The 18,200-nt window shown below is 34.4% G+C and overlaps 1 protein-coding gene across 30 annotated transcripts in view; it reads left to right on the top strand.

Moving 5' to 3' along the window:
• LOC138707444 (titin homolog) overlaps positions 1–17,938 on the top strand; it is a 421,318-nt gene extending 403,380 nt beyond the window's left edge. For all 30 annotated transcript variants that reach the window (XM_069836869.1, XM_069836871.1, XM_069836899.1 and 27 more), the window contains 2 exons: positions 10,914–11,047; positions 17,032–17,938. In XM_069836869.1, coding sequence (XP_069692970.1) covers positions 10,914–11,047; positions 17,032–17,212 — 315 coding nt within the window. In that variant the 3' untranslated portion in view covers positions 17,213–17,938. The remainder of the gene's footprint in view (positions 1–10,913; positions 11,048–17,031) is intronic.
• Positions 17,939–18,200: the final 262 nt, after the last annotated feature.

The following is an 18,200-nucleotide window of genomic DNA, read 5'->3' as shown; positions in this document are numbered from 1 at the left end:
ACGTTTCCATCATGGCTACACACAACAATTTCTTGTGGACTGCTCATAAATGACATTTTCTTATTAGCTACTGAGGTTTTCTGCTTAAAATGAAGGTCAAGATGATCAATCAGAATTTGTTAATTATGTTAACTCTTAATAGCAGTTGGTATGTGATTTTATCTTATTGTTTATTGGAACATAGGAATTTAGGTTCCATTATTCTTTAACTTATTTTTTTAGTGCAAAATTTAAGATCGTGTAAATATCATTTGTTGTTCAAACAGAATGCTTTTCTTCTTATATTTGCAGAGTAATGAAAGCAAAGTATTCACGGCTTTAAGTGAAGTGTTTGATCTGTAGAAAAACAGTTTCATTTTTAAATTTTCCATGATTATATTGGATTTCATACTTAAAATCGTGTTGTTTTTCAATGGTCATTGTGTGTGCTGGGACATTTTTGTTTCGGTTCTCAGCAAAGAAATCACACGTAATCCTCTTGTAACTACCAGTACATGTTTGGTAAATAATCATGTCCATAAGGGTGGGGAATTCAGACACTGCATTTTGTTCATTCCTATATACAGTGAAACCTGTTCAAATCGGAACCTGCATAATCCGGAATCCTGTCTATTTCGGAACAATTTATTGGTCCCGGCGAAATTTGTATGTATTATGTGTAATTTTTCCTGAATAAAACGGAAACTGTCCAACGCGGAAACGGAAACTGTCTGCTACTGTTCAAAACGGAAACAATATTTTGGACATACTATATTTTGTAACTATATTTTGAAACAGCGTGTAATTTCAAGGAATATACGAAATATGTAGGTCAGTAAGATAAAAACAAGTTTTCTTTGCAAAATTCTAGAGGGTACGAGGGTGTGTTGGCCTGTCGGTCATAAATTTTATTACCCTGTTGACTAGGCAGACGAGTCCCTTCAAAGATTTTCAATGCTTCATACCCGTATACTGTCGTAGCTAAACAGAGCGCAAGTGTAGTGATTTCCAGGTAAAAAAAAAAAAAAGTTGCATAAAATGTGGCATTAACATTAAGTGATGAAGTAAAAGTTATCGAGATAAAGGAAAATTAGAAACAAAGTCTATGTGAAATAATATTGAAGTACAGTTGTCGAAAACTCAGGTGTGACACTTTAAAAAAATTAAGATCATAATGAGTGAGTGGCGTGCGGCCAATATTGGTGACACAAAAGGAACCAGAAAGCAACTGTTTATGTGGAAATAAATGAACTGTTGTGGGAGTGGGTTCTTCATGACCTTTCAAAGAACGTGCCAACTTCTGGATCTATCCTGCAAAGCAAGCTATTGAACTGGGAAAGAAATTAAATAAACCAGAATTCAAGGCTTATGATCTTTATAGATGGCTCCTAGTCCAATTAATTAATAATGTGCAGTGATGTGCAGTACAGTATTAGAGTATAGTGTTAGATATTAAATAGAATGAGATCAGTAAACTTAGTAATATTTAATGACTAATGAGTGAGTTACGATAATATTTATACAGAAAATGGGATTTTAATCAAGATGATTCTCAATGTAATAAGCGACACAAAGCTGATTTAATGTGATGAGTGTTAAATGGAATATTTTGTACTTCTTGCAGTTTGCGGTATGCCATTTTGTTTTTAATGTGTATGAATGACAAAATATTCCATTTTAATGTCACACCTGAATAATACGGAAACCTGTCCACAATGGAAAAAAAAATTAGGACCATGTCACTTCCGTCTTGAACAGGTTTCACTATATTAATCTCACTTTAACGTTTTGTATTTTTTTGGAGTGTGGGGGGGGGGGGAATTCCTGCACAGCTCACCTGTCTTCTTCTTTCTTGATATAATTAAAGACTTTTTTTTTTATTGTACTGCAGTTGTTTGTTAAGTGGTGTTAAATGTGGTGATTCAGCTGTTATATTGATGGCCTTCACAATTAGGTATAAACTGTTTTATTGTCTCTCAGTGCCACATGTCATGGTATTCATTGCATCTTTTTTTCTCCTGACTTGATTGTGTATAGATTTATTTTTGTGCAGTCTGTTGATTCTATACAATTAAAGGAAATTATTGATTCTAACGCTGCTTTGGAATCTGTAAAATTCACTCCTTTGTTAAAGGTAATTATTTGAATGAGAATTTTGATTGTTTTTTTTTCTCTCTCGCCCTCAAAGTTTGAAACATCCAATGTGAACAGAATACTTTTGAAAAGTTTAATGTTGTTCGGCACCTGTTCATTAGTTTGAGATCCATTGATGTATGTGTTACAGACCATTTATTTTTAGGTATTATCTGTGTAAGTCGGGACGAAATTTATATTTTTCATAATTCTATTTAGCATTCATATTTTCCTTAGACAATGTGTCTGTAACGTTGTTGTAATGGTTATGTGCTGGTATTGTAGTGGATTGCTATATTTCTTCTTCCTGTTTAATTAGAAAGCTGTATTTATTATTATTATTATTATTATTATTATTATTATTATTATTATTATTATTATTCCTTCTATTAGCGATCGGTTTGGAAGTAAATCCCGAAAAGACAAAGTATATGATTATGTCTCGTGACCAGAATATTGTACGAAATGGAAATATAAAAATTGGGGATTTACCCTTCGAAGAGGTGGAAAAATCCAAATATCTTGGAGCAACAGTAACAAATATAAATGACACTCAGGAGGAAATTAAACACAGAATAAATATGGGAAATGCGTGTTATTATTCGGTTGAGAAGCTTTTATCATCCAGTCTGCTGTCCAAAAATCTGAAAGTTAGAATTTATAAAACAGTTATATTACCGGTTCTTCTGTATGGTTGTGAAACTTGGACTCTCACTCTGAGAGAGGAACATAGGTTAAGGGTGTTTGAGAATAAGGTGCTTAGGAAAATATTTGGGGCTAAGCGGGATGAAGTTACAGGAGATTGGAGAAAGTTACACACCGCAGAACTGCACGCATTGTATTCTTCACCTGATATAATTAGGAACATTAAGTCCAGACGTTTGAGATGGGCAGGGCATGTAGCATGTATGGGTGAATCCAGAAATGCATATAGAGTGTTAGTTGGGAGACCGGAGGGAAAAAGACTTTAGGGAGGCCGAGACGTAGATGGGGGGATAATATTAAAATGGATTTGAGGGAGGTGGGGTATGATGATAGAGACTGGATTAATTTTGCACAGGATAGGGACCGATGGCGGGCATATGTGAGGGCGGCAATGAACCTTCGGATTCCTTAAAAGCCATTTGTAAGTAAGTAAGTTATTATTCCTTCTATTTCCGTTTCTTCATCACAAATGCTTGATGCTTTAATTTTACATGCCATATCCCAATATTTTTTTCTGAATTGCCCTCATTGCTGGAAATGGGGTGGATTTAACCATTCCAGCATAAACTTTTAGAAAGTTGTTTTCCATTATTCTTTCATACTTGCATGTTAGTGTTGGTTTTATGTAAGTTTTATGTCATATGTCCGTTGTTAATTGAGGAAGTTTCTTAAGACTGTAATATTCTCTTCAAATTTCGTACTTTTTTAGTGTGTGTAAGGACTTGTTTCTCTAGATAGAATCAAAGGCACTTTAGAACTTATAAAGATGGCTGCCATTAATTTATTTTGGTTGAACTCTGTGACAGATTGAGAATGTGGCAGTTTGATGCAAGTACTTTCGAGAAGTTTTTTCTGAATACCATTTGATAGCTTTTTCTCTAGACAATACATTCTAGGATTTTTGCTTATACTGAGGTTAATGATATGGTATATATTATTTTAATGTACCGAAGTACATATGATATTTCCATGCAGATATTCTGCGTCATCATACGATGAAAGAGTAATGGAACGGAGAAAAATTCTCTCCGGCGCCGGGATTTGAACCCGGGTTTTCAGCTCTACGTGCTGATGCTTTATCCACTAAGCCACACCGTATACAATCCCGGCGTCGGATAGAATCGTCTCAGCACATGTGTGGACTTCGGTCCTACGTTCATAGACACCTATGACGTAGTGCAGAGGGCGGCCACTACAGGGAACCCAAGAGTTGGAGCTTAATCTGAGACGATTCTATCTGACGCCGGGGTTGTATCTGGTGTGGCTTAGTGGATAAAGCATCAGCACGTAGAGCTGAAAACCCGGGTTCAAATCCTGGCACCGGAGAGAATTTTTCTCTGTTCCATTACTCTTTCATCATTTAATGATATGGGTTTAGAATTTTCTGTTGTTATGTTTTTCAGGTATTTTAATGGTTATGATTTCTGCTTTTCCCAATTTAGCAGGTATTCGTAGATTTTTAATATCACACTGCAGATTGCTAATGAAATCACAGTAACTTTTCACTGTAGTGTTTAGAGGATTCAGTATGTACTTTGTTAGTGTCAGGCGCTTTTGTTTTTCAGTTTCATGATTGCAGTGTTGTGTTCTGCTATTGTGAAAATTTCTTTGCATATATTATAATTTGTATCACATCATGGTGATATATTTTCATTTCTTTTACACTGTGTTTATATATACAGAGTGACTTAGGAGTAGTAGTAATTATTTTAGGGGGTGGTAGTATGGACTATTCTGAGTAAGAAAGTTCATATAATTGTTTTCAATATCAATAGGTGTGGAAATACGTCTGCTGGAATGTTACACATAACAAACCTTACAAATGGTATGGAGGAATGACAAATGACTACATACTAGTACGTGTTCTTCTGACAGATCATCTGAGGGTAGCACTGTTCATAATAGGTGTAGAGGAACAGTTTGTGGGTTCCTTGGTTACAAGGATGGGCATGGTCTTCCAGCATGGTGGAGCCCCTCTACATTTTAAACGTCAGATAACTCTGACACTAATGTTTGAATCCATTGTATTTTAGATAATAAGATATCTATTTGCCAGGGGCTGCTCGTCCATAAGAGCTGCGGAGCTGCAGCACTCCCTGCTTTGACAGGAAAATAAAAATAATATTTATTTTAATTTGTAGAAGAATTGTTACAGCTTTTATTGGTAAATTGCTTTATATTTCATCTGGCCGGGAATATGTACTATTATCTTATGCATAATCTTTTTGCGCGTCGACTGTATTGGAATTGACACTGCATTCAAAATCGTCCTGGGATCTGCAGGGTGGTCAGCTCATAGAGAATGTATCTTGCATGGTCAGGGGGTAGAGAGGTGAAGGGAAGCAGAGGGAAACTGCCGCTGTTTAAAACCCATATCTCGCTGCAGTGGCTTGCAGAGCCAGGCCACTAGGGATCTTTCCTCTCCTCCCACACCGCTATTGTAATGCTGCGTCAAATGGATTCTCTATTCCCTTGAAACTTAATGACAAAATTTTTATTTTCTTTTCACATACTTATTGTTGTAGAATCTTATCGAGTTAATATAACGAAATTAATATTCTCTTTTGCCTTATTATTACGTATATATCCAGCCTCCAGCAGAACCTAATATTTGCCTTAACTCAAAATGATTGCACGAGTAGAATCCTCTTGATATAGCACGTAAAATACGAGAGGGACTTCTTTTCCAGTTTTATAAAATTGTTGACCATCAGTATATCTGAGTGTTGCTTTGGTGTGACGTCTTAATACCGTAACTTAACCAGTGCAAATGTGCAAGCATGAGTGTGTGTGAATTACAGAATATTACAGAACTTTCCCTTGCGGAAAAGATTGATGTAATGAAGTGAAATTAAAGGGTCGTCCGTTACCTGACTTAAATCTTACTTAAGCTTCATCCAGCCGAAATAGTGCATATATGTAAGGAAGTATAACAATGAAATTTACGCTAAGCATTTGTGGTTACGTGGATGTGAACAAAAAATATCTGTATTTTGTTTTCCTTGCCTCATCTTCGGTGGTGATCCTGCATGGACTAGGAGTGGTGTGACAGATTTAGGACATTTGCCCCTAAAAAGCAAAATGCACGAATCTTCGCAGTCTCACCTGAAAGATGTTGTTTCATTGGCTATGTTACGCAACTCATACGCTGTGCAATTAAGTGAAACGAACAGAACAAACATTCTCAAACATAATCAAGAAGTGAGAAAAAATCGTGAAATTATTAAAAAAAAATATTGATTGTATCAAATTTTGTGGCCAGTATGAACTTCCCCTTAGGGGACATGATGAAAAAACGATTCGAAGAACCCTGATGTGTTTCGTGGGTTGCTACAGTCCGTGAGAATCTAAACGAGCCTCTCAAAAATCATTTGGAACATGCCACTGTTTAAGGTTATTCTAAGACAATTCAGAATGAACTGGTAGATTGTAAGTTGAGTGTCTGCCGATCTGTGAAATTCAGACTGAAATCGATGGTATTAGTTTTTCTTAGGGATTAGCAAATGTTCCCACAGACATCTCCCAACTAAGTCAGGAAGTTTTGGTTTTTCGATATGTAGTGCATTTATTTTTGTCCTATACTTATCAGTAATGGTATCAAGAAGTGAAATTTGTATGTACCGAAATCTACTGCAGCTCTCCCAATCCACAAGTTCACGAACCACCACTGCTATTTGCATTCCTATTATGTATCAAGTTTTGTCCGAAAATAGTTTGTACTTTTTAATAAATATTTCATCGTGAGATGTAGCCTACATTTTCGCAGTTTAACCATATTTTTGGCTAGTTAATTTAGCTTTTTAGTAACATTTGTGTTAAAATTACTGTTTGGAATAGTCACATATCTGTAACTTCAGGAGGCTTCTTCATTTCCTTTATCTAATGCCCTTATACCAACAGGCATCGTGTTTTTTCTTTTTCTTTTTTTTTTTACTTCCAGGTATTGTGTGTGGTTTCAATAACATATATCATTGAGGCTATAGCCCTCTGGCAGTCACTATCACTGTACTCAATTTTCTTTTGTCTGATACATCTGTGGAAATATTTAGTAGCTTGGGATTTGTAGAGCTTCCATTATAACGCAGGTTATTGTCTGGCTGTAGATAATAATTAGTACACTGATTATTTATGGTGTGTCCCACTTACTGCATAATTAAATTTTGACACGACTTCCCTCTACATGGTTGAACATTGCCATAATCTTAGATTCTAGCCTGTCAGAAATATATTATTGAACATTGCAGAGTGACCAGTTTGTGTTATATTAAAAGCATTGCAGCACATAAAATATCACAAGAATCGCAAATAGGGTTGTCAGGTGTTCTGTATTGTATGGGATGTTCCATATTTGAGGATTGAAAACTTTTCTTAACGAAATCCATACAGGGCACCAAAAATCCTAAATTTACAGACATTACGTCATAGCCTGCCAATGGTTTTTCACTTTTTCTTTTATTCTTCTTCCCTTACTTTTTATACAGATGTTGGTTATCATGTTATAGAATTATGGTAAGGAATAGTCTACTCTATAAAAGAGATAATAAATATCATAAATATCTTTATAAATGTGACACCGAAGCAAGTAAGTTAAAATATCTAGCTGCTTTTGTTTCAGTTAAAAGTAATTTTACTTTCAAGCAATAGCTGTGCATAGTTATTTTTACAGAAATTCTGTGGCTCCAAGGCAAAATGTGATGTCATTTCTTGCAGTTTTCCAGGAGCGAGCATTTAAAGTTTGAACGACTGTTCAATTAAATCATACAAATCATGTTTCGTAACGGGTTAGAGAGAAAAATAATAGAGATATGCATGTTATGTTTTGCCACAATAAAGTTGCCTGAAATATCAGGATGTACAACATATCGCAAAATCTAATTTTCGCCAAAAATTAACCTACCACCTTTACCTTAGAATCACAGAATTGTTGTTCAACTCAGTGTAGTATGTGTAAAGATGCAAAAACTGCTTCCAACCAAAATGAGTGATTCTTCTCTGCATGAAACCTAGAACTTTTATTTAGTAATTTGTTTGAACACGAGCTTTGTAATTACCTCTTCTTAATCTGTATCCCAGACATAATTAATGTACCATATAAATTTTAATAATGAAAATAAATTAATGGTTAGTAATTAGTACGATATAACAGTTTTAATGGTGTAATTTTTCCTTACACTGTGTTTTAACATTCTAATATATTTAATATTTTAGGAGAAATTCTGTAGGACAAATTAATATATCTATAATATTCTAATATATGCTCTGAAATGGTGCTCATAGATCTCTCTCTTCCTCATATTTTCTAGAGTTAAATGTTGCACTGTTCCTTATTTACATTCTGAAAATCTGGCACTAGCTAGCATACGTAGATGCAATAGACTTGACAAAACAAGAAAATTTTCCACAAGCGTAATGTCATCGACAGCCATTGCCAGGAAGGCAACAAATCAGCTGACCAGACCTGTTTTGTGATTCACTATCAGACCTAAAAATGGACAGAATGTAGCAGGTTTTAAAATTATCTCCCCATACGATTAGAGTCTTTGTGTTGAATGATGGTTGAAATTATAAATTACCTCGAATAAGATCTTAATTGGAAACTGGCAATAGTGTTAGGTGGAAAGCAGGTCTTGTAGGAGGGATAATGTTTCTTCTAGGGTGCCACTTGCCCTTTAAACAGGTTGGATATGTAGCACTTTTTAAGTATTAGTTCCTCCGTTCATATTGGCTTCCATAATCCCTTGTAACTGGCACCCAAATAACCGGCAATACCAAAACAACGGCACTTTTGACTGGACCAAAAAAAAAAGTTGAAATCTGCCACATTGCCACAGTCTGGGCCTTCAGTTTTGCCACATTAAGAAGTGTGCACAAATTTTCGTTTTCAGTGACTATTCGAACCTAAAATTAGTGTATTATTTGTGTTGTGTGATGTGTTTTAATAAAGAAAATCCACACAGTTTTTATGTTTTTTAGTTATGTTCGGGCCGTCAGTGTTGCCACATTAGGAAGTTCGCGTGAACTTTAATTTTCAGTGAATATTCTAACCTAGAATTGCGATTCTCGCTTGTTTCCGTTGTTTGATTATAGAAGTCTTTCTATTCTCTCAGGTTTGATTTCTGCTTCTTTCCTTGTCTGTATCACAACAGCGTGGAGCGGCATATTGGTTTTGCTGTTATGAAATGGAAAACACTGGAACAAAAAGAAATCGTGGGACTAATTTCTCTTTGTTCGAAAGAAACCTTCTGCTGGAAATTATTTCGCAGTATAAACCAATTATTGAGAATAAACAAACAGATCTAAGTTGAAAGCGAAAAGTGAGGTTTGGCGGAAAATAGCCTATACCTTTGTATGAACTTCTGGTCTGTCAAATCACAGAAATCATCTGCTCTGTTTATGTATTCATGGATATCATTTTCTAAATAATCCAGATATATAAGTTCAGCATCTAACTCACCAGCCATATTGGATACTTCTATGCTAACAGAGAGTTAAATGATTTAACTGCATGAAATTGGGCAGTTAAATTAACATAGGTTTTAACAGCCTTAGTACTAACAGTAGTTGAAGAAATGCTTCAACTCTTAAGTTTACAGTTAAAATGGAATAACACACTGTTATAATTTAACAAAGGTTGAAGAAACCGGGCCTTAGTGTATTATTTGTGTTGTGTTTTGATAAGGAAAATTCACACAGTTTTTATGTTTATTCAGTTATGAGCACTTGACGGAGAAATAAGCTTCACATGGCTGCAGTTTCAACATTTTGCACCATGAAATACGAACGTTTTTTGTATATAACTGTATTTATTCAATTATCCGGCAAAATCTCGTATTACGACCTAGCCTGGTCCCTTTGGTGCCAGTTAAGAGGAATTCTACTGTAGTAGCCTATACATGTTTACTATGTTTCTGTAATAAACTCTTTCCCACATTTTTTTTTTTTTTTTTGCCTGATAGTTTTCCTGCATTCCAGTGAAATGTTTTTAATTTACTGTGCTTTGATTCGAAATAGAAATTGTAGTTTGGTAATTTGCTTGGAAATTGGCCAAGCATATTAAAGCAGCCTCTATACATTACCCAAAAGAACTGAGCCATTTCATCTATGATTTTATGCGTTAACATAAATGCATCTCGTAATAAAATTGATGTGACAAGAGATGTGGTAGCATGAATGGATACCACGTGGTCTTGAGATTAAACCATTTAGTCGACCTGGTTGGCGAGTTGGTATAGCGCTGGCCTTCTATGCCCAAGTTTGCGGGTTCGATCCCGGGCCAGGTCGATGGAATTTAAGTGTGTTTAAATGCGACAGGCTCATGTCAGTAGATTTACTGGCATGTAAAAGAACTCCTGCGGGAGAAAATTCTGGCACATCCGGCGACACTGATATAACCTCTGCAGTTGCGAGCGTCTTTAAATAAAACATAATATTTAACATTTAAACTATTTACCTGGGTTTGTCCTTCTGTGTGTAGTGCCCTGTGGTATCTCAGATTGATGACTTCATGTCGCTAGATTGATAAGGCCCACTCACTGTAATTCCAAATGCAGATGAGGAGGCAGTAGATTGTACGGAAAATCCATATAGAATATTGATAGGATAGAAACGTATTCTTCAATATATGTGGTTGTTTCTGAAGCTTTCCGTGAGATATTACTTACTCATGCATATTAGTGTGAAGTATTTTTTTCTTTCGAGAGATTTTTCATTCAAGATGTTTGTTTTTTGTGCAAGTTGTGGGATTTTTGAACTCGAAAAATTAGTTCTTATATTTCGTAGTAAAGTATACTTGTTTTGTATATGTGAGAAGGAAAGTCCTTACAGCTACCTCGCCAATTAAGCCTTCTTGTACCCCTGCATCATTAGATCTTCCTTGGTACTTGGGTAGTTCCTTACATGAAACTGTCAGGTCTTGTGTATGGAAAATTTAGTAATGAAATTGTTCACAACTTCAGCAATTTCAACAAACGGAACTCTATAACTGTGGAGCATAAGTCTAACTTAAGTTTTTAAATAATTTTTGAACTAAATATAACAACAGTGAAATATAGTACATGATAATCTATAAGGTGACTGGTTTGCCTGTGATGTTTTAGGAAATCCAAACAACGTGTGCAGAATTCTGCTCTGTGTGTGAGAAGAAAGTTTATCCACTAGAAAAAGTGGAGACTGGAGGCAAACTGTTCCATAAGCAGTGCTTTCGGTGTTTGCAGTGCAACTGCATCCTCAGGTAATAAAATAAAATACAGACTCCCCAAAGTAATGGAGCTTCATTGATGTTCATCTGTTTTTAATTGTAAGCGGCACAATACTGTAATGCGTAAACTGTTACAGTAAAAAACAGACGGTCAAATGCATTAATAGGAAGCTTGAAATTAATGTTCTGTACCAAATCTGTGTTAAACTATGGCACATTTATAAAACGTGTTCAGTTTAAACAATTATTGACAAGGGTTCATTAAAAAAACTCCTGTCAAACTGCATACACAGATCTTCACAGAAGATAGAAAAATATAAAAGAAATAGCTGCTCACAGTGACTGTGAGGACGTGGAAGATTATTTGGAATGTTGCATTAATAAACAAGCAGCATGTACCTGGAGATAGTAGTTGAATTGCCGTCATGCCTGAATGCCTACCTTATCACGTGACATGTGAGATCGTGCACTCAGAGCTCTTCACTGGCTGAATGAGCATTATCTTTTCAAGGCCAGGCAACTCAATTTTTTAATAAAAATTTAATTTCAAACCTTACATTTAGTATGGGCAGATATTTTTTTTTTTTTTTGTATTTTCTATCTGCATATTATGTTCTGACTAGAGTCCTGTGTTTGGTTACTTTAATACAAGTGAGGTGTATAGTAGTGGCAAAAAAAAAACTGGACCGACCCTTGTAGCTGATTTCAGAGCCTTGTTCACTCCAGAGCATGATAGACTGGTAACTAAGACTTTCGTGGTTCGAATCCTGCCTGGCAAAGAAACTTTTTTTTTGTTTCTTATTCAAATTTATTCCCAATACTTTTCGATTGCTGGTAAAATTCATGTTCTGGGAATAATAAGTTAATTGAGTAATAAAATATTGCTGCAATCGAAAAGTATTGGGAATAAATTTGAATAAGAAACAAAAAACGTTTCCTTCCCAGGCAGGATTCGAACCATGACAGTCTTAGTTACCTATCTATCGTGCTCTGAAATCAGCTACAAGGGTCGGTCCAGTTTTTCTTGCCATTATTGTACATCAATCATACAAGTTTCACGAAGCTTGGTACAGAAAGCAAGTTGTGAGTTAACAGTTCAGAAGTGTTCTCGCATGCTCCAGTACTGTGTGTTTATCTGTGTACTGTGTGTATAAGTTGGTGAACAAAATACCACTTGAATTTAATAACACCAATAACAGGGTATTGTATTGTATTGTATTTATTAACATTCCATGGTATTCATACATGCTTACAGCTAGAATATGGAACAAGTCAAACAACTTAATACTACTATAACATCTTAATTTATAGTCACAGTCTAGATGAAATATATACAGACGAGATTTACAATATAGTCTACTAGTACAACACATAGTTTTAGTATCAATTTCATGAAGCGTTATTGAATGTCATGAATTCACCTACAGAATAGAAGGCGTGAGAAATTAGGTACCGGTACTTCTCTAATTTGGCCCTAAATAATTTTATGTTTTGAGTTTCATTTTTTATATCGATAGGGAGGCTATTAAAATTTTTTACTGCCATATAACGCACTCCTTTTTGATAGCACGATAGACTTGCCGATGGAGTATGAAAGTCATTTTTTTGACGTGTATTTATGCTATGAACTGTTGAATTAGTTACAAAGTTTTCACGATTACATACGAGGAAGATTATTAATGAAAAGATATACTGACAACCCATGGGCATAGTTTGTAGTTTTTTGAAAATAGTCCTACACGATTCCCTAGATTTGGCACCTACTATTATTCTAATTACTCTTTCTTGTAATAGAAATATATTGTTACTATCTGTGGAATTTCCCCAGAATATTATTCCAAAACTCATTACCGAGTGGAAGTATACAAAGTATATTGTTTTTAAGGTATTGATATTTAATATCTTTTGCATAGATCTAATAGCAAAACATGCTGAATTTAGTTTGGGGGTAATTTCTTTAATATGATTTTTCTAATTTAACACATTATCGATTTTTAAGCCAAGAAATTTGGTTGTTGTTGTTTCTAATAGGGATCTATTATTAATTATTGCGCTAGAAATATGCGACGTTGAAATATTTATTTAAAGGCAACTTATATACAATAAAACATAATTTTTACTAGGGATAGACAAAACTAAAAAAAAATTCAGAAGCCAGCCTCTTTATTTTCAAGGGCCACTACATTTTGTTCACACAAGCAATGAGAAAACCATTGGAGCTAAGATAAAAGTGCATTTACTAAAATATATTCAACAATATTAAATATCTATGCAATGCAAACACACGCTCTAAGAGACACTCTGATGATGTGTAGGACAATATCTTGAGATGCGCAACAAATGTAATGATATTAATTTAAAAAGCACATTCGAATTTCTCCCTACAACCATTTCTTTTTTACATTATGTATTAGTCCTAGTCACATCAAAGAAAACGAAATCTTAAAAAAATTTTGAACCCAGTAAGCAATTCAGGTGCCATATAAAATTTTGTAATCGCCATGGCTACCTGGTGCCTGGAATTTGTCTAGCCCTGATTTTTACTAGGTACTTTAGATCTAATTAAAGTTTGGAATTAACAAATGAAAATTACCTGGTATATAAATGTCAGCAGAAACTTAAAATAAAAGAAATTATGAGTGTTTGTTTATGAATCTCTACACATTATAATCAATGACTGTAAACATTTTAAGTGATTCAGATGAAAATTGTTTTTCTTTTTTCTAATAGAATACATTTTCTTCTTTTCTAATGACGTGGTCTACCAAATTCTTCTATTGGAGCACTCATTTCCAACTGTCTAGCTTTGTCTTGTTTTCGTATGTTCACTGAAGAGCAGACCTGAACTAAGTAGTGTTGGATGATGTCAAGCTACACTGCATACATACTTTCACTGTTGTGAGTTGCTTGGAGGCTAGGTAACCAAATCCTGGACTCCAGTTATAACTGAATGAAAGCACACATGATATGTATTGCAGGTAGATTCTAATGTTGTAACTCATTTAATTAGTAGTAAAGCAAAAAATATTTTGCTTAGTTTTTTTTTATGAATTCCATGTGTTTATACCAGTTTCAATGTTTATCCAACCATGCCCGTAGAAATTTTGTATTGCCACAATAACTAATGTTTTTTGCCTTCAAATTCTATAACTGGACATTCAGGGCCTCTATTTTGTGCACAATGAAATGTCGACGTCATTGTTTTCTCTTTGTTCTCGATTACCAGTAACCAGCTAAGTATGTAGTAGTGGTATACCCCTTTGCCCCCACTAACTAACTTATGCAAATCTTAGACAGCAGTGAAAGTGTGAAAAAGTGGCATGTAACAAAAATTTAACTTGTGCTACTACATAAAGCAGGCATATGCCAGGTAGGGAAATATCGCAAGTGAAACACATTGAAGTAGGGGTGACTAGTGACTAACCTTGAACTCAGATTAGGAAGATTACCCTTAACTAAATGCCATGCTGGTTGCAGTGTCTAAAATTCAGGATAGAAACACTAAACATAATATAGCCTATAGTCAGACCATCGGATCTGTGCCCCTTCAGCGCTGTCGTCATTCTTGGTAAAGTTAACGCCTCTACTCACTCCATTCCACCAGCTTTCCTCCCACCACGTTAAACTGCAGGCCACGAACCTTGCCGATTAGAGGTGTTGCTAAACTTCCGCCAAACAGTGTCATGTCTCTTGAATATTGCTAATTAATAATGTGAGGTTAATTATTACTTATTCATAATTTAATTTAAGTAAGTCTATTGACGCTGATTGACTTCTAAGATTATTTGGAGATAATTATATTATTACAGTGGCTATTTGTTGGTTAAATGGAATTTACGTGAAGAGAATCTATTTCGTTTCTAAAAAGAAATGTTTTCGTCATAAATACTTTTTCTTCACCTCATTATCTTATTTTGTTAGGTTTGGAATGTGATCTTGAAGGCCTAATAAAATTATAAAATTATAGGAATGAATGAACACATAGTCATGTACCCTCTTTCTTTCTCATCCGGGCTAAGGACCGTCTATGGCGAAGTTAATACATGCTACGATCTTATTTACGTACTATATAACATAACATACTGATAATGTGCAGGAGTTCTAATTTATTCTTATGAAAATAATTTACATATTTACAAAAGACCAAGACTTGTATTATGCATGAAATTACAGAGGGCATATCCCGGACATATCTGAATCTGAGTCACTACTATTGCTGCTGCTGCTGTCTTCACCCAAGCTGATAACAAATCTAGCTACTTCCTCTTCCATTAATCCGTAACGTTTCTTTCCCACCTTGGAAATTTATTGCTTTCCTCGCAACCTTCAATAATTTCTTCAAAGTTGGAACATTTTTCTGCATGGTATAAAATTCTTGTATCTTTCTTCTTAAAATACATCGCTCCATATCATCTACAAGAATTAAAGGTTCCCTTGGTCTGTTCTTCCCTGGTGATTCTAGCTTTTCATCTCCTGCACAGACTCCCTCTCTCCTGGTTTTCTTTATTAGGCGCTCTGACCCGCCTTTATAAACTACTTAAAAATGTTGTATTATGTCAGTATTAGTTAACTAAGTAGTTTAATACGTAATCAATTGAAATAAAATAAGCCTCACCTGTGATCGCAGCTGCTTTTTTCGTTGCCTGATTTAGAGGAAACAGATACTGACCTGTTTGTTTCTCTTCATCCAAAAATGCTATTACTTGCTTAATAGTATTTTTTTCACCACTCCGTGTATACAGTATTGATGTTGAATTGACAACACTGGACTCCAAGTGCAAATAAACTGAAGAAGGCTCAAAATTGTGAGCAGTGGGGGAGAGAAATGGAGAGAGCTAGAAAAGAGAGAGATAGGAATGCAAGGAGGGAAATGAATTACCGAGGCTGAGAAGGAATTAGGGTTCAGTTCGCATATCTTATTTATTTATTTATTTAAATTCAAATATACAGAATAAAGAAATATAATTACAAAACAAACAAAGAGAAATACAAATAAAATAATACAAGCAATATAAAAAGAAGATACAGTAGTATTAACAAAATTTGAGACCGAATGAGCAGCGCTCGTGCTCGGTCGCAGTTCAGATATAATATTAAAATAAAAAATAATAATAATAATATAAATAAATAAGTAAAATAAAATAGGAACTAAAATATAATTACAGCGGCAATGGAATTATATAATATAATATTAACACTAGAGAAGAATAATATCGCACGTGAAAAGTAGGACTAATATATATTTCAAAATTATAGAATACAAATATAATATAGGTTGATTAATTCATACACATAGGCTATAAATTTATTTAATCAAATTGAAGATATTAACACGTTTCTAATTTTCTTGTTATATGTTAGTGGGTTACATGTTAGAAGTTCTGGGTGTAATTTAGTTAAAGCATTGTACAACCGAGGGCCAAAATTTATGCTATGCTTTAGACCAGCAGATGTGAGACATTTAGGTTCTACTAATGTTGAATTAATATTTCGTCTTGTGTCATAATTGTGTGTCTGTAATACAAACTTATTACGATTTTTATGATAAAATTTTAACAGCGTATGCTTATAAATTTGTTCAATATTAAATACATTAAATTCAGAATAAATTAATTTAGTTGGATAATCGAAACGTTTCTTCAAAGAAATTTTAATTATTCGTTTTTGTAGTAAATTTAATCCGATGGTCCGACTATACAAGCATACTGATCACCACAAGTAATATAACACATTAGTACTACCTAAAATGTCCTAGTCAAAAATAAAAATTCCCACTACTATTGTTATTCTTTTTAGCTCTTGTGAAAAAATATTTTCAGTTTGATTTTTTTTCCTTTTCTCAAAATCTTGCTGCTCCTACGGCCTTGCTGCCCCGGGCAGCAAATACAGAAATGCTGGCAACCGATTTTGTTGAAACCAATGAAATAATTATTTACTCTTTTCTCTACTTTCTGGATTATACTCCAAAGAGTATATTATGAATTGTTGATTTATGTATTCTGTGTCCTGTGCCATAGGATGGAGACTTACACACTGAACAACGGGAAGTTGTACTGCATTCCACACTTTAAACAGTTGTTCATTGCAAAGGGAAACTACGAGGAAGGCTTTGGTCTGGACCAACACAAACGCAAGTGGAACAGGAACAGCAATGAAGACGATCTCCTCAACAGCTTGAACAATAGCGCCGACCATTGAACTATGCCATGAGTAATCTGAGATATTGGATATACGGCCGACTTCCTTTAATATAGGAAGAGAGACACGCAGGCCTTCAGAAAATCAAAATATAATTCAGTTACTTTAAATTATGCTAAACACTTAACAGCAACCAACAATATTTTAAATACATATATACATACATGAATATATCAAGTTGGAACTGCCCACTATGAAGCAAATGTGCCTACTTTTTAATAGTTTTTTATTTATCCAATTTGTTCTACTCTTGCACATATATCAGACATATTACTCAGTATTATAAATCTTTGTTATGTTGATTTAATATTCTTTAAACATTGCTTTGTGGAAATATCTCGTATCTCCAGATGTTTTTCCATGCTAGAAATATGTTTTTATGCCTGCATTTTATTACCATTCTGCTGAAGTCTTCCGAAAAGTTTTCCTGAGGAAAAATAGCTTCACATATGTTATGGAAGTGTTATCTATGGTTGAATTTGTAAATATTTTATAATACAGTTTTGATTACAGTAATATAACTTTCATAAAATGAAAGTTCACAGATTTAAATATTTTTAAACTTAAAAATCAAAAGTCTCTCTCTGAAGTTTTTGACCAAATAGTAGGCTTGTAATCTAAATGGAGTTATAAAAGAAGTACTTCTGCTAGGATCTTTTAAAGAGACGTTTCTGTGTAATGTGATATTTGGTGAAATTTATTTAATGAATAAATTGTGTGCAGCAATTCTGGTTTCAATGATTCCTACCTACTTCATGTGTATTTGGGTGTGGGGACTAATGGATTTTTTTTTTATACTATTATTCAGGAAAGAGACATTCAATTTTTCATGTTTATACACATAGTTGTACGAAAATTGGCAGAAGCCTCGCACTGAATGTGAACAATCCTTATACATTAGAGGAACTTCAAGGCAGGAATTGGATCGTGTATTTCAGCATCTTTGGCGGTGTGAACATTGTATTGAAGCTGGTGGAGGTCATTTTGA

This window comes from Periplaneta americana, chromosome 10 (genome assembly GCF_040183065.1).
Source record: "Periplaneta americana isolate PAMFEO1 chromosome 10, P.americana_PAMFEO1_priV1, whole genome shotgun sequence".
Classification (NCBI taxonomy): Eukaryota; Metazoa; Arthropoda; class Insecta; order Blattodea; family Blattidae; genus Periplaneta; species Periplaneta americana.
The sequence above is the reverse complement of the archived record's forward strand: the minus strand, read 5'-3'. Positions and strand labels throughout refer to the sequence as shown.